This window comes from Lissotriton helveticus, chromosome 9 (genome assembly GCF_964261635.1).
Source record: "Lissotriton helveticus chromosome 9, aLisHel1.1, whole genome shotgun sequence".
Taxonomy (NCBI): domain Eukaryota; kingdom Metazoa; phylum Chordata; class Amphibia; order Caudata; family Salamandridae; genus Lissotriton; species Lissotriton helveticus.
In genome coordinates, this window is record NC_136070.1 from 1,224,495,931 (window position 1) to 1,224,514,105 (window position 18,175).

Here is an 18,175-nt window from a genome sequence, read left to right on the forward strand (position 1 = left end):
CAGACCACAACTCCCAGAATGCACTGATTTGTCAAACGAAAGTCCAGTCCTGAATCGATCTGGAGGCCCCAGCCAGTCCAAACACGCAGCGTGGAGCTTGTGGAAGCTCTTCCGAACAGGATGGGAAGGACTCCAAAGGAAACAGTTAATTATTGTATTTTTCTGTCCTCGGAGGTGTCCGGCTAGCCTCGAGGATGTAATTACTCATGGTGATGGCTTATTTGGGAGGAGGGGGAGGATCGGAGCCCAGGCTTGCCTCCAGCTATTAGCGGTTCAGCACAGGTGCAGTTCATTGGAGCAGGCGCGGGCTGGCGAGGGCCCAGAGACAGAGAGGAAGGCTCGTGTGATGGGAGCGGGGCTTGTGAGTGTTTAGCGCTGGTCGCCCTCTCGCGAGCTCGGCTCTGACGCCCGCAGCATCCGGCCCTCGGCGGGGCTTCTGAAAACAAAAAAAATGCACTTCCTACAGGCCATCCTCCGGTGGAAAACCCTCCGAGGTAATAATTCTGTTACTGTATGGTTTCCCGCGCGTGCCTCCCTCGTGGGTCCAAGCTGCCCACCGTGACAGCCATGCGTAGCTTCTCAGAGGGACGCGAATCTTATTAAATGCTGTAGATTGTGCAGTGTTTGTTTAGGTTAATAGCGTGCTTCACGCTTGGAAGAGGACGCTGAGATTTAATAGGGTTGCCAGGAGTTTGTATGTATCCGCCTGTTCCAATGAGTGCATCTGTATATGGAAATATTACTCAGTATTTTTGTTTTTATGTATTATTATTTTTTTTGGGGGGGGCGAGAATTTGGTGTGCTGTTTATTTTTTAAGACAGGAATGTTTGGTTTATTATTCGGCAATTAATTTAATACATCAATAGAGGATTGTCTCAGAGATTTTCTTGGTAGCCCACCAGGTGTTGCGGTTGCATGAGTACCAAGATGCATACTTTTACTTCCACTTTCCACCACCCAACTCTTCTTGGCTCTGTCTCTCTCTCTCTCTCTCTCTTGTAGATTCTTTTTTTATTCCTGTTTGTTTCTCACGTTGTCACAATTTTCTTCTTACTCTTCACTTCTCCTTTTTCTTTCTGTTTGTCCAATTCCCTGGTTTCAAGTGAGTGCCAGTGGCTACCACCGGTACAAATTAAGCGATTCTCGAGTACAACATCAGGTCTACCTTTACTCCAAGTCACAGGGGAGTTAGCTCTTAGCCGGGTTGTTCTGTCCTGTAATCTTAGAGTTGTCGAAGTGTACAAGTGATGGAGAACCCAGGGACGAAAACTACCCTATCAAGGAGTATTGTTAAGGGAAGGTGTTTGGTGGCTGAATATTGAGGTTTCTGAACTCTTTGTTTCTTTATTAAAATCTGGATTTTTCTGAACAGGGATGAGTTTTCCTCTTCTTGGCTACCCAGCACGATAGCAATTTGATGCTCTCCAGTGGCATACTTGGCTAATTCTGGTATTTTCTGTTTTAAATCTCTATTTGATGTTTATTTTATTTTAAAGGTTTTATATAGCGCTGGCTAGACCCGTAGGTATCGGAGCGCTTTACATGAGCATCAGATCATAGTTACAGGTTACATCGTTACAAAGGTTACACAGTTGTTAGAGCATATGTGTTGGTTCAATGGCACGACTAAATGGCCATAGGAAATTCCATCACTGCGCACAGAATGTCCTAATGACAGGGCCCAGTGGTAAACCCAAGGAGCACGAAGCTGCTCGACTCACTCTGTAGAGAAGAAAGTCCTGACCCTTCCTTCTACTGCTGAGGCGTCGTGATGCATTTATTTATTTTATTTTATTTATAAAGTTTTTTATAGCGCAAACAAGATCCTGAAGGATATCAGACCGCTTTACAATAGGGTTATGCTGCAGTTTGTTTTCTGCAAACTGAACATAGGACTTGGTACTGGCACACCATGCACAGCGAGGAGGTGACTTATTTACGTGTTTCATGCGTGTGTCCTTATAGCTACACACATTTATAGCGTTCTAAAACCCAAAGATGTCATATAACAGTCAGGAAACAATGCAAACAAATCAAGATATGTTAAACCAAGACCGTGTGTCTGTCACCAGTTGACCCCGTCACTGGCGGGCACCTACTGTCCTAACTACAGTACTAACCTACTTGGGGAGAGGAGTTGGCCTAACGGCGAGGGCGGTCGACCTCAAATCTGTAGAACTGGGTTAGAGTCTCTGCAATGACGCTGAACATCCTGTGATTCTGGGCAAATCACTTAATCTCCCCGTGCCTAACAAAAAAAATAAAAAATTAATGTGTCCTCATGTATTGCAACTGATGCTATGTAAAGCGCTCCGATACCATATTCGGGTCAATTTCGCGCTATATAAAAGTCTGTAAAATAAAAAAGTCTGTCAAGCATGGCATATTTAACACTGCAGATCCTAAAGCATTCCATTATCTAGGGTCTCTCTGAAATAGATATCTAGCAAAGTTAAATCTAATTTTACAATAGGTGTCCCCATCATGATGTAAACTTTTATAGGTCATTACTAGAGCAGGAAACTAGTCCCCTCCCTATAATCAGGAGCCAGTGATGCCTCAGCGGGGAGGACTGGATTATGGTTGAGGTAGCCTACAGGACTCTCCAGCTGAATCTTTCATCAGTTGTCCTAGGGTTTATTACGGTGCCCGTAAAAATGGTAATATAACCTAGAGCCTATTATGGACCAAGCTATGGTGGCTCTGCTTGCTTCCAACAGCAGGGGATGTGGGCAGATGTAGTATCAGGTGGTTGACCTTCAATTCCAGAGTCCTTGTGCTATCCAACAACACCTCTCTGACTTTGGCTTCCCCCGGGGAGGAGATCTTTGCACTAGGGGCCCAGCTAGTGAGTGAACGATTTAACTTCTTCAATGGAGAATAAGATTCTGGAGAACTCTGGCCTGTCGGTGTTGGAACGAGGCAACTTCCCCGCAGCCGCCCATTGGCATCCTTTTCAAAGTTTATCAGAGCGTGAGCATCATGGCGGCCATCTCTTCTGGGTGGAAGGATTAACAGAGTGTTGTCCACTAAGATGTGAATCCCTATCCCTTGGTCAGCCAGCAAGTCTCATGGCTTCATGTAAATATTGGGTAGCCCTGGGGGTGGCCGGGATTCCACCGGAGGGGCTTGGATCCAGTCGTTGGTCATCCCTGTTCTTCTAATCACCATAAATGGTTTAAACCAATAGAGGGTGTATGCTGAACATTCACTGCTTGCTTCAAAAGCTGCTCAAAAATACCTAAATCAATGGTATTGACCTCAGTGAGAGTTCAGTAAGCACCAGTAGTGCAGCCCCTCCCAACCCCACAACTGTATTCAAACGTACACCTTTTCAGACGTCCATCAAAGCTGCCATGGCGATTTGCAGGTTGGTCCGGCGAGGTGAACTCTGGGAGGGTCTCTGGTCTCTGCTGAGTCAATACAATGGCTGATAGCTGCCAGGAGCAAATCCTTCAGGGGATGTATCCGCTAGACCGCCTTTTTCAGACATTAGCATGAAGCATGCTGGGACTTGTTATTTCACTTTCCCTGTGGAAGTTACAGGTTTAAAAACCTCACCATGCTTAGTGACCATAGTAAAATATGCTATGAGTATCTGAAAGGAACACCCTGACACTGCGCTGTGCTTTCGTAGGAGGTCCTATGCCGTTGTGCGTCCATCATTAGCATAATGAGGCGACCACAACAAAACCTAGCCAGCTGAAATAACATAAATGATCATGGGCACAAAGTTGTTGTGCAATGACCAAGTGGTCAGCAGCACTTTTAGGGAGATTAAAATTGTTGTTTAAGAGGATTCTGGAAACCGGGTCTCCAAGCAAATGCCTTTTACATAATAAAATACTCGTGATATTTCGAAAGCTGAAAATGTGAATAAGTATTTTTTATATTGGCAAACTACTGTTGTAACTCTAAAGAATGTTTGCCAGTGTAGGGAAGTACAACTCTGGGAAGATGATAACCTAGGGTTCCCATATGGGCCCCATATCCCTGCTACAGAAAACACACAGCCTAAAGCTTTCCTTTACCCAATACTTGGCTGCAGGTGCATTAGTCCATTTGGTTTAGATGAAGAGACTCAAGACTATTGCTCCTAGAATGCACTGTTTCTGAACTTGGAGTAGGGTAGCTGGCTGTAATCTGGCCACCCTCTCTTAGACTGGTCAGAGGCGCAACTAGAGCCAAATTTCAGGGGAGGGGGAGGGGGCGGGGGGGGGGCTAATAAAAAATTGCTGGTCACTCAGTTGCCATGTGTGTGGGAACATTAGGTATGGTTCTAAGAAGCCAGGTTTGGGGTAGATCGCTGCTCAGACTTGCCTCTGCAAGAACTCTGTTTCTATATTTTAGGACTCACTTGAGTGAGAGAGATTACATCTTGCGAGGCAGTGGAGCTGGGAACCAGAGCCTTTTTTGTATCTGTCAATCCGTATTTGTAAATTCGTATTTGTAAAGCGCGAACTACTCACCCTTAGGGGTCTCAAGGCGCTGGGGGCAGTTGTGGAAATTAAGTGAGCTATTGCCCAGAGTCACATGGTACTGAGCTGAGCTGCCGCCGGAGCCGGGGATCGAACCGTGAACCCTGTGCTCTGAAGTCAGCTTCCCTGGCCGCTGCACCACACCTCCCAACTGGGAGAGCTGCCTTTTTACCCATTAATGTGATTCATCTGATGCTCTTTTTCTTTACTTCCAGCATTTCACCCTTTATAAGCACCAGAAATAAAAATACATGCCCTCTTGAAGAGGAAACTGCCCTCTCACATCTGCACAGGGCCAATCTGGAGACGGCGTTTCTGGCTGTCAATCGCTGCCGCTAAACTGCATTCAGTTAAAGCGGAAACGTCCGTCAACATTGGCCGCGTTTGACAGACATCTTGAACGTCTAATCCGCCATGATTGCAGGCCTGTTGGTCTTTTTTGAAAGGCCCAAGACAGCTTGTAGACAGCTATTATTTGGGAAGGAGCAAATTGAAGTGACAAACGCTGGAGGGTGTGAAGCGCGGGGGGGAGGAGGGGGTGGATTTCTGAGCTAAATTTTCCTAGAACATGCCCACGAGATTCTCCATGCCTTTTTGGCTGTCACCATGGCTGGAATACAGAGACAAGTGAGTGGGAAGAGAGGAAGCGCATCTGAGCGTACGTAAATAGCAATTAAAAGTGGGGACGTGAGGCTTCTGCTGCTTGTTAGTGAGGTCAGTGCAACACTTGTATACCCGTTTATGATTTTTAATGAAATCAAATAAAAGTATTATGACTACAACCCTTATTGAAAACTCCTACCCGACCCAGGAGATGTCTTCCTTCCCGATGTCCTGGTGGAGCACGCATGCCTTATTGTGATTGGTGACGGTGAGAGGGGCTTAGTTGATCACACTTGATAGTGCAGTTCTGCATTTCTGAGGAGAAAATGGCAGATCTCTTCCTGCTATGCATGCCATCCGGCCTTTCGATCCTATAAGTAGGTGCACATATAGATTAGCAGACTTAGTAGTGCCAAATGATTATCATCAAAGTCCAAGGGGTCCTTCAACAGTATGTCTTTGTGAATTGAAGTGCTAGCTCAACCTTTGGTTATTCCATCACAGTGTATGTTGTTTACGTCTTCCCTTAATATATATTTCTTAAATCTCTGAATGGTGGAGATTATCTCGTTCAATGTTCATGTACAGTGGTGAAGAGAGATGTTGGATGGTGGTACTCCATGGACACAAATGTTGGTAAATCCTGCCATCACGTCTCGTAAGTGTATTGATGGTTGGTCGTGTAGATGGAGGAAGGTGAATGATTACAGACACATTTAGGTTGGACGGTAACCATTCAGAACTTGATCTCCACTTCTTGTTTCTTAGTAGGCCATAATCTCGCACGGCTATCCTTCTTCTTTTTTTTTTTTTTTTTTTTTTTTTTTTTTTTTTTTTTTTTTAAACCACCCTATTCCGGACGCCTGCGACATCCATCAGGTCCATAGCATATTCCTTAAGGTTTTTTTATGTTTTCATCTGGATTTGGGCTGGGTGAGAGACACTCCCCCCTTTTTGAAGGGAACCACAATCATGTCTGTCTGGTATTTTTTTTTTATTGTGTTGAATTCTAGTACTGACGTGGGGTTGATGGTGGCAGCATCTACTAATATCCTTGATTTTATATATTTTTTTCCATGTGGTGCAGGGTTCAAAACCAATTCTAAAAATGTGAGTTGTGTGCTTTTAAGCCATGCAATACCATCCATAGCAGTTTCCCTCTAGTATCTACATTTGCTAATCTGTTCTATAGACTCTGATTGACAGACTGTGTTCTTGTGAGACCAGGAGAACTTTGTCCTATTTAGGAATGTACTCAAACTAAAACACCCACCCTGTCCCAGGGACTCACTCTAAGGTCATAAACCTTTACTGCAGAATTGCGCAAAATAATATCTGTAAACTTTGAGTTAGTAGTTCAGAAGTGGCTCGTTGGAACTTAACAATCGTTCTCTCAGTCACTCGCATCGTCTTTCACAGAATACTTTGACTTCCAAGGATTTTCAGTAAGGAATGTTTCTTCTTCAAGTAGGTGCTGCTGGTAAGAGGGAAGACCTAGATTGGGGAGCCCCTTCCCCGTTTTAAGTTTGCTTCTGGAAAAACTGTAGTGGTCATACCAAGTATCTCTAAGCCCTACTACTGCTCACAGCAAAACGAGTTGTGTTTAAAAAGAAATTAACTAGGAAACCCCTTCAGACATTTTGGGTGTCTCCTAGATTCAGCTCCATATGACCGGTGAGATGGAAGATGTCACAGTTCCCAAATGCACCCCTCATAGGCCCGACCCCCCCGCCCCCCCACTGGCTTCTACCAGTAGCTTAGTCTCAATGTATCGACAAGGAAGCAAAAGTGGTGGAAGTAGAGTTTCTACATCTTAACCAGTTTCTGGTCATTGCAGTGACGTCAACTGAGATGTTTACAGTGTGTTGAAGGAAGCCGGGATTCAGAACTTGACTTCGACTCAACATGCTCAATGGATGGGACATGGTCGAGAAATGTCCCCTAGAACAGGAGGTTACTCGATCCCAAACTGATGCAGCCATGTGCATCCTTTGGAGACAGTCGAGAAAAGCCTTTGATTCAATGTTGGGCCCCAAGAGTTGGCTGATGGTCTACATCACATCATTCATTTCTTTGGGAACAATAACTCCGTCTGCAGTCTTCAACTAATCTGGACTACAATTCTGGGGCTGCTCAGCCGAATGGACCTTCAAATGCAAGATTCTGAGGTAATAGGGCACCTCTGCAGGAAACTAATCTTCGTTCAAAATTTACTCCTGTAGATTCTTTGATGAGTTATTCAAAAAATCATCCAGTGTAGAAAAGTTCTGACTTCCAGATATTGCTTCCATACTCTCGAGCACAGAGTTCCCAATCACATGGGCATTCACCTCTTACTCAAGAAAGGTTTTATCTATTAAATTATTCATAATGCTTTTTATCTCGTTGCAAAAGCTGGTAATTCTCGTGTTCCCACCTGATACTTGTTCTATTTTTAACAGTTCCGCTGTAGACATTCTTTTATTATGACTATATTTGATCTGAATCAGCTTTTTTCCACACCTCCGAGACGATGCAATGCTCCATGCTCGTGGAACACCAATTTCTGGTGGTTTTAGTAAAGCTGTCCTTTTAATCTAGCTCTGCCCGTGGTCATGAACTCTGTACAATGAGTTCTAGCCTCTGTCTATCCCATTGTTCTTGGCCAGCCACAACATCTGGCAAGCGGTCAAGGAGTACTCTGCATGGACTGTTGTTCTATCTGGTCATGCCGTTGGGACTGCTGGATCCTGGGAAATTCCAGTATCATGAGGTAGGTCCATGAGATCAGATAGCAGCTGCCCTGGAGGGAGACTCCTGAAGGGTCCACAAATTCCCCCACACACTGTACAAATAGTAATTTCTTGAGTTTTGCTGTTCCCTGATTCCATATTCTCCATCGACTCCCAGCTCTTACGATCACTCGTTCATCCCTCTAAGCTGAAAAAAGTGACCGCTAAGATTAGGGCAAGGGTGGACCTGGATGAAAGCACAGCATCCTCGTTTGTGGTCTGTGGAGCCAATTATCAAAAGGATTTGTGAGTACAGAAATAGCACTATTACTGTACTAACTAATACTTCTCTTGCATGCCTTTGGGAATCTGGCCTTAGACGTCCAGCTCCTTAGTAGTAAAAGTGAAGAGAGGGCGCAGTCCTTTCTATATGTTCAACTGTATATGAAGATTCCTATTTAAGATGTTTTGGGGTACATTTACAAAAGAGTGTAAAAGAGTACCACAGGAGTACTATTTCACATATTTCGAAAGTCCTTCATGAATATGCCCCAATGTGTTCACTTCGCGCCCTTGACAGACAGATATTTACTGAGCTTACTTAGGACACCAGGTGCCCTGGCGCCCTTGGGGATCTTGGCTTCTTGTACCCTGAGCAAGAGAGAGAAAAGGGGAGGGGGGAGAAAGATGGAAATAGTAACTAATGGAGAAACCTGTGATTTGAAGGGGAAAAATAGCCTGCCAGACTGAGTAACTCTGGAGGGGTAGGGTGTTGAAAGACGCATGAAATAAAATCAAGATTAGGCAACTTTTTATTTTTTATTTAGGAACAGTGATATTAAGTGAGTTGCCTAGAAGCACAGGCAGTTGAGCAGGCACTGGGACTCTAACCTGGTTCCCCAGTTCCATACACCTAGATTCATGAAAGGGCCGTTTTGCGAGTCTTTAATAGCGATTCATAAGGAATCGCTATTAAGGACTTGCAAAACGGGATTCATGTAGGAATTGCTAAATAAATTGCGATTCCTACACATTCCTTATTTGCGATTAGCAATTTGCTAATTGCAAATAAGGATGCGATTCAAGGGTGCAGGGGTGTCCAAAGGACACCCTGGAGCACCCCTGAAATGTGAATTTACACTGATGTTGTGCACACGTGTGTGTGTGTGTGTGTAACATGCAACTTAGAAAAATGCATTTAAATGCATTTTTCTAAGTTTTAGCTATTTACTACGAGGTTTGACTTCGTGGTAAATAGCGGTCCTAAATTGCAATTTCGCAATTTCAAAATGGTTCATGAATTGCATTTAAGGAATCTCAAATAGAGATTCCTTAAATGCAATTCCTCGCAAATATGCGAATTCTTTATTAGCGAATTTTGCATTTGGGAAGATGAATCCCAAATGCAAAAATTGCGCTCGCAAAGGGCCAGATTCTCAGAATCTGGCCCTTTGTGAGCGCAATTAAACTTGATGAATCTAGCTGATAGTTTCCAGCTCTGGCTGTCAGGCCGCTTCTTACCATAATCATTTACTTTTAAGATCTTAAAACTTGGCGTCTTCTTTTCCCATCTGATGTATGTGAAGGCTCCTCCGGTCGTCTGAACTACCCGCGGTGTAATCTGCAATAACATTGCTATGGAGATAGGTGTGTACTGTAAGTCACATAGGTCATACAAGTCCAAGAATGCATGATTGTGGCTGTAAACCTGGACTGGCTGAAGGGGACAATCATGAGGTCTGGTTAGTTAGAAGCTATGCATTTATTTTTGAAGCCGTAATCCACTTCTGGTGTCTTGTTGTATCTGATGTCTGCTGATAGAATGTTGAATGCTAGGACTTCTCATACTAGGCTATAGTTGGAAAAAACAAACCTCTAAGATCTAGAATAAAAAAGAGGTGCTGATTAAATCCTTGACCTAGGGGTTACAATATGCTAGAATCGCCTTTAAAAATATTTGCAGTCAGTGGAATGAGTCGCTGTTCTGCTGGAGAGATGCTGGAAACTCAGGCTCCCTTCTTCGTCTATTTTGTAACTGCCCAAAGTTGTAGAGATACTTGCGGGAGGTCTTAGATGAGACTGACCTCATCTCAACATGACATTGATCAGACTATCATTCTGGGAGTATCGGATAAAATGATCTACTTGGCAAAGTCCCCACGGGCACTTGATTATTCTGTTGCAGTTGGCATTTAAGCAGGTACTACAGCCCAACTGGGCTAGCAAGAAATGCCCAGTTATAGGTTATGGCTACATAAATTATGGAACTTTTTGGAAAGGAGAAAATAACCATGGTAATTGTCGGTAAGTCGGAACACTTCCTTAAAATGTGGAAGCCATGCCTTGGGGTCTTGGCCAAGGAATATAAAGAGGTCACGTGTCCTAGATATTGGAGTGTGGGGGCTCCCTGATTCTGGGCTTGTGTGATGGGGTGTAGATATGTTCCATTAGGGAGGCACCGGTGGACGGTGATGTTTTGATTCAGATACCAGGTCACAGTTCGGAATGGATTTACCTAAGAAGATATTTCAACAGCAACAGGAAGGTGGAAAGGGGGCATGGTAGGGGGGATGTTAGCACACAGGAGGCGGTGTTATGTTTTTTATTGGGTTGGCACGTGTGTCGATCTGGGGAAGAGTATATATGAACATACTGATGAGATACGCATGAGCCATGTGGGTTTGTAATTAGAATGACAAGACTATACCACTGGCCTAGTCTGTGCCTAAAAAACCCCGATAGCCCTAAAGACTTAACCAGAAGGGATGATTGTAGGGGTAATCTGAGGAGGGTATTCCAGAATTTGTTTTTTTTCCTAGTGTTTTTGGAAGAATGTGGAGTGCCTAAGAATACATATTGGCTTTGCCAAATGTTGTCTGATATATACCTCTCGAAAATGCTAATAAAAAAATTTGAACCAAAAAGAAATATTTGTAGCATGTTGTTTTGCCGTTCAGACACTCCATATCCCTATCAACAAGGCCTTAAATAGGCCATAATTTTTAAAAGCTGGTATCCTTTTGTAGTGTGGTGACACCATTAACTAACCGCCTGAGGTCCTCAATGTAGCGCCAACTGGGGCTGGGCGTAACTCTCATAATTTGCTATCGCGTAATTTCATGAACTTGGAGGAAAATTATGTAAGAAGCGTAACCCGGCATGTAGTGATACTTTCTTATTGCAAAATGTGCTTTGCACCCAAAATAAACCCGAGGATGCATTTTTAAGCTAAGAAAATAGTGCTAAATGTAAGAGAACAGCAGCAGCAGCTCGCATTCATCAAGTTTCTTGTGCCAAATTATTCATACTTACGCAACTGGAAGTAATTGCATAATGGTTTGTAATTTCGTGTTAATAGAGTAACACAAAATTAATCAGATAACTCCAGTATAATTGAAATATTGACTTGGCCTCACACCAATCTTTCATACGTTTGTAATCGTTTTTTGGAAGCAGTTTACATGCAGAGATGAGGGGTTGCATGCAGTGTCCTCACATCCACTTCCATGCACACATCTGGATGGCAGCCTTGAATATTCAGAATAAAAGAAGGACTAACTCCAGATCCCATCCAGAGGGTATTAAGAGATAAATACACAGATCTGGGAAGGAGAAAAGGTGATCAAGTCCTCTGATATGATTAGTTCCAGCACTACACCAAGGCAATTCTAAGTAAAATCCTTCAGTAGCAGCTGGTGGTGTGAACCAGATTGCCAATAAGTTATCTATAAAAAGTGGAATAACCTTGGGACCCATGGGGCCGTCCTTAGCCATTAACAGCAGGGCCCAAGACGAGGGTACCAACATTTAGAGAGGGGCATAGGGCAGTCTGCAGACAGATAATTGTTATGTCTCTGACCTGGTTCCGAAGAAAAGTGTTATTGTTATTTTGAATTTATAAGGCGCACAGCTACCCAAGGGTTTCCCGCCGCTGCCTGAAAGAAGCTAAGCGCAATGAAGGGGCTGGTACTACAAGTTGTTTAATCATTGTTTCTGGAGGTCACTGGCACTCCTCTTCATCTAGTCTGTACTTCTAGTCATCCTTCGTTCCGTTTCCAATTTGTTTTTAGCACACTTCATTTGAGGAGTATGTAACAAAATCCATTGCCCTGCACACCTAGACTGAGGATGAGGGTGTTTAAAAAAATAATTAACGGAATCTGTGTACTGTCTCTCAGGCAAAGTTCCCACATAAGCCACCAGTGCAGTGTTACTCAAGCAGTGTACATGATAATAAGTGACTATTCAAAAAAATAAAATTTTTATATTCATATTCCTTAGAGAAAATACTTTCATGCACTGTGATTTCAGTTTTAGGATTTCTATAAAAGAATCTTTTTTTTATGATAAACGTGCATTTTTGTAGGTCTCGCCTAACGGACAGCACAAGCGCTCTGTTGGCAAAACGACCAATTGTCAGTAACAGAGGACTGAGCGCCCAGCCATTGCTTACCACTGGTTGGCTTTCTCACTCTCATATGCTCGATTTTTATTTGTTAGCTTGTGTGGGCTTTACTTCCTCTTCTTGTATTTGTCTCTCCACTGGAACACAGATGCATTACTTGTGTCCTTCAACTGATCACTTTTGAAGACCTACTTTTTTTTTTTTTTTTTCCTCGCTAAATATGCTGAGGTAAGATTTTTCCCAGCTTCCGATGTTTACCACTATTTACTCAGCGCAAAATGCATCCTTGCATCCAAAATAGACGCGAAGATGCATTTTGAGCTAAGAAACAGCATTAAATGCAGCAAAACATGAATAGCGAGGAGCAGCATGCACTCGCCAAATGTCCCCTTGTGGTAGGAATTTGCTCCCCAAATTATTACTTGCGCATGGAGGAGTAAGCACATAACCTACATAGGGCGCGAAGGCCGCCAACGGCAAGCCCGTCTGCGCCTAGCCGGGCAGCCAACCCCTGCTCGTTTCTCCATGCAGCATAGGACCTATAGCCCCAATTCCCTCCTGAATTTGAGAGGAACAACCCTCGCTATCTGCCATTTTTCCTGGAACTTGGCAGATAAACGCACCACCTGCACACACTGTGGATTTCAGCTCCAATCTGCCCTACCCACCAAAAAATCCCAGCGAAGCCTGTACCTCCTGAATTATACGTTACTCCCCAAACACACCACTGAAATTTCCATGCTCTTAGAAGAACTCAACCCAGATGCTTTATTCCTGACCGAGACCTGGCTCAATGCAGAGTCAGAACCGGATCTTATCCGGTTCCTCCCTCAAGGTTATCAAATACAACAAGAAGACCGTAAAGTGGGTAGAGGAGGAGGTCTAGTGGTCATCTATAAAGACTGTTATAGGTGCCGCAGCTCCCCATACCTTATACCAGACTGTGAAAGTCTTTATTTTGCCATAGATTTCTCCCCCACAAGTACCTTCTTCGGGTTACTTGTATATCGTCCACCCAGGGCCTTGGGACAATTTCTTAATACCCTTCCCCCTATCATAGCTGATATGGCATGCAAACCATCTAATTTCACACTATTAGGGGATCTTAATATCCATTTTGACGATGCCTCGGATCACACTGTCTTAGAAATAACCACAAGCCTCTCTGCATTACAACTTAAACAACTAGTGCTCAAACCCACCCTCACCAAAGGTCACTTACTTCATCCCATTTTTAGTAACTGTGCAGATCTCATAGTGGGAACTCCCTCTCCCCTTCCTTGGTCGGACCACTACTTGATCCCTCTTTCCTGGGGCACCCCGACCCTCCCACTAACACAATCACTCATAGGGAACCGAACTGGTCCAAACTTCCCCTAGTTGGCTGGTTGACTGCCCTTGAAACCTCTAGACCACCCAACAACCCTGATCCCACTCTAGCCCATGAGGATTGCAATAGATGGATCTACGACTCACTAGACTCCGTGCTCTCCATGAAATGCTCCGAAACAAAGCGCAGTGCCGCTCCAGATTACGGGAAAGGAAACGTCATTGTAAAAATTAGAGAGGAAATGACTAGATTATTCCCCTTCCAGCGAAATTGCATACAGAGAGGCGATAAAAACGTTTAAAAATGAAATTAAAGCCGCACAATTGACTTTTTTTTGAAGAAAAAATTAACGCTCTGCCTTCAAGCCTAAGGAAACATATCGAATCACGAAAACCCTCCTCAAGCTCCCAGAGAAGCCCCCGAGCACCATTGATGCACAAACCCGCGGCAACAACCTTGCAGAATTCTTTTTCCAAAAAATACATACCATTTACACCTCCTTCTCCCCCACCCAGACCCACATCACATTCGCCAAACTCTCCAAATAATCACCCCAGCCACTCTGGAATCCTTCCCTCTCTTAATCCCACCATATTAGAATCCATTATTCATCAGGTGAAATCTGGCTCCCCCTATGACAGTGCACCACCACGCACCTTGCTGCCAGTCACTGGCAACATTCTACCCACCATACTTGATCTGCTCAATGCCTCCATATCCACCGTCATTGTCCCTCTGCCCTGGAAGCGCGCCATGGTTAAGGCCCTCCTGAAAAAACCTAACCTAGACCAAGATAAGCCCAGTAATTTTCGGCACAATCTCCCTGTTATCTTGGCTGAGCAAGATCCTTGAGAAACATGTTAACATAGTACTGGTAGAGTTCTTGGAGAACAACCACTTGCTCGATCCCTCCCAGACAGCATTCCGCCCCATGCATGGGACCGAAACCGCCCTTCTTGCATTAACGGAATAGGCCAGGAAGATCTTGGATCAAGTAGGCTCTGCAGCAATCATCCTCCTTGACTTAAGTGCCGCATTCGACACTGTAAACCACGGCATCCTTTCACACCGGCTTACCAGCTTAGGAGTTTCAGGAAATGCCATCACCTAGTTTAAATCCTGACAGACTGCTCTTTCCAGGTTTTTGAGGGTGAAATCACCTCCCTCAGCAAGCCTCTGGGCTGCAGTGTGCCTCAGGGCTCTTCCCTGAGACCTGCGCTATTTAACATATATCTGAGCCCCCTAGCTGAGAATGTCGGTCTTTTCGGGATAAAAATCATCACTTATGCCGACGACACTCAGCTAGTTGTGGCCCTTAACCAGCCAAACACCGCCCATAACAACCTGAGTGGATGCTTGGAAAAGGTGGCCAAATGGATGACACTCTCCTGTGTCAAATTGAATGGAGACAAAACTGAGCTAATGCTCTTGGGTAATACCCCCAAGCTTACCATTGACTCATTGTGGCCTATCTGCCTCGGCCCTGCTCCATCGCCAAAGGACACTATCAAAAGCCTGGGCATCTGGCTGGGTAACTCCCTTAACTTTAACTATCAAGCAGCTAAACTTGCAGTCACTTGCTACGGTCTACTCGTGCTGCTACAAAAAATTCTCACCCTACTGCCATTCCAGGCAAAACAGATTATGGTCCAGGGTTTTATCCTATCACACCTAGATTTTGTGAATGCTCTCTATTTAGGGGGCCCTCAGTCCACCTTGCGCAAGCTCCAGGTCATCCAAAAGTACGCAGCCCGAATACTCCTTCAGATTTCCAGTTGACTTTCAATTAAACCCGGACTAAAGAACCTCCAATGGCTTCCAGTCAGGGAAAGAATTGAATTCAAGGCCCTGTGCATTGCCCACTGAGCCTTCTGGAAGATGGGCTCTGCCATTAATCAATCACTGATTACCCCCTACCACCCGAATAGACAGCTTAGATCAGCATCTTCCTTCCTCGCCACAGTACCCAGGATAAAAAGAGCAAGAGGTGGTGGCCGCTCCTTTTCCTTTAACTCGGCCAAACTTTGGAACTCCCTGCGCCTCCATCTGCGAGCAGACCCCAATTTACTCCCCTTTCGTAAGCTTCTAAAAACTCTGCTCTTCAATAAATCTGAATAGTCTTTAACTGCTCGCCTGCACGCGATGTCTGTAGCGCTAGGATGCCAGGGGGTAGGTATCGCACTTCACAAATGGTCTTCATTGAATTTTATTTCACTTCCAAGGGCCATACCAGTGGGCGTATAAGAGAGGAGAGGGCCTTCAACTGGAATAATTTGAGACAGAAGGGCTATAAGGCTATTGGAGCATTCCACCCGCTAAGGGTAGAATGTTCTTAATTAAGAGGGGAGAAACATCTAGACAAACAATGGAATGTTGGAGCTCCGACTTACACCAGCCATTAAAAGGCCAGAGCAACTCCATTGTCTTCATTGGAGCTCTCAAAATTCCAATGTTAAAATTATCAGTAATTTTGCGTCCGAGTCGCACAAATTTACTCCAGCCTAATTATGCCCATGCTTAATCCTGGTATTGTATTCTTTAGCCTCTGCTCAAATTATTCTGAATTTTTTCTGTCCTTAGTGTTGTGTTACTTCACACACAAGTGATTTCAAGATGCCTTCACAAGCCCTTTGTGCCAATGTGAAACACTAGACAGGGGGTCTTCGGGCAGCTGCCCGTGACTAGAGGTGGGCTGGGAGCAGGGGTGGCCTTAGGCCTGTGCACCTGCACAGGGCCACCAAACCCCAGGGGCCACCACGCCAATATATATCCTTAATATAATAATCCTCTGAGGATGGATACATATTTGCGTGGCAGCCTCTGGCAGGGATTTGGCGGCCTCCGGCTCTGTTCCACTTCCAAACACCCTGACTCCCTTCCCCCACCCCCCCCCCCTTCACTGGCCTCTGCGCTCCGCCCCGCCCGGACCCCCTCTTCCTGGGCCCCCTACCTACGCTCCCTGCCCAGGGCCACCATGAGCCTAGAGCCGCCCCTGCTGGGAGGCCTGAAGTGTGCCTCGGTCTGTCAGATACAATTGGGAACCTTCAAGAGCAATTTACCGACTTGACCAGACTTCGCGGGTTTAATAAAAACGTCACTTTTCAATTATTTTATTCGCGACGTATTTGGGATTTATAGATTCCGGCGTTCAAGAGGTGGGTAGTGGAATCCTGTTAAGGCAGGTGATTAAATCTAAAACCAGATTATGGGTAGACCTCATCGCGGTGTGATCAGGTGCTTGTCCGCATAAAAAAGCAATAATTCCTACTGAGGAAAGTGGCTGCACAAACACAAATCCTGCTGCGTGTTGGATTTCAGTCTTCAAACCCAACATCGCCCTCTGGTGGATGATAAGGATAACTACACACATGAAGTTAAATATTTCCGTCCGCTCTTTTAATGCATATGGCCCAATAGATAATTTATCGACAATCGTGCACTGTTCGGACGGCACCCTGTTGTCAATTAAACGTTTCCGTTTTGCTGTCAGTCTGAAATAATTGCCCCTTTTTAAAAAAAAAAAAAAAAAAGGCCTGACTTGGCAGCACGGATGTGTGCGTGACCTATCGGTGCTAAATCTGTACAAAAATGCCAAAGATCTCGTCAGGAGTTCACTGCAGCTTGCACCACATATTGCCCCTCCCATGCTGCCAATAAGAGTAACAACACAGCCCCTAACCATCACACACCTACAAGTGTGATAATTCGGATTAATTGAGCCCCCAAAGCTGTAAAAATGGTTTGGGTGGCAGGTAATACTCATTTTTAATGTATATTGAATTAATAATTAGCTGTTGTGGTTATCTCTAAAATAGCCAGACAGCATCCTCTTGTGGCAGACTGACACAAGCGCCAGTGGTGCCGAGCACTGGAAACCACTGGTTCAATTTAAGCACTGGCATTTCTGTACTATATACATGTAGTGAGCTTCGCCTCCCTGCCTCGCCCCTGCGTCATGAAGTACTATTTTACATTTCAAAAGTCCACTGAATCAGCACACATTACATTTGTTATGCATGCGTTCTATACAGTAAGCATGCAATGTTTTTGTTATTTGAAAAAGGTAAACACCGATTTGTGTTGAATGGATTTACTGAGTAACTTTGGCCACTTCGAAGTGCTGGGACCAGACTCTTATGACCAGGTTAATTAATTCAATATATTGACACCACACCTAGCCTACGCTGGAACATGAATCACAATGGGTGCTGCAGGAATGCAGTTTAAATAGTCTCCCCTGCAATTAGACCCTGATAAAAACAGCTTCCAGTGTAGTTGACAAGCAGGCCCTTAGAAACTCTTGATTGGCCGCTTGTTTGTGTATAAGATATTAGGACTGGTGCCCCATGAATGTAATATTTGGAGGCATCCCCCCTTTCTGTTTATATATGGTGTCTATATGAATGTTTTTTTCATTTTTATTGTCTGTAATATGTGTTTGTATTGATGGTGTATAATGTTTTTGACAAGTGTCTTGTTTTCGCACATATTGAATTGGAAAAAAATACATGTGAACAAGTAAAAATGATCAGAATGAAAATGTTGCCCACTTAGGATAATTGGCTAGGTGTGGTGTCAATATATTGAATTAATTAACCTGGTCATATTTGTTGTTTATTCAGTTAGAGTGGTCTAGGCCAGGTAGTA

General features: G+C 44.4%; 1 protein-coding gene across 1 annotated transcript in view; it reads left to right on the top strand.

Annotated features, from left to right (window-relative positions):
* Positions 1-244: 244 nt before the first annotated feature.
* Positions 245-18,175, top strand: part of GRIP2 (glutamate receptor interacting protein 2) — a 476,068-nt gene continuing 458,137 nt past the window's right edge. Inside the window, exon 1 of the mRNA XM_078661710.1 lies at positions 245-494. Within this exon, the coding sequence (XP_078517836.1) occupies positions 452-494 (43 nt within the window). The 5' untranslated portion in view covers positions 245-451. The remainder of the gene's footprint in view (positions 495-18,175) is intronic.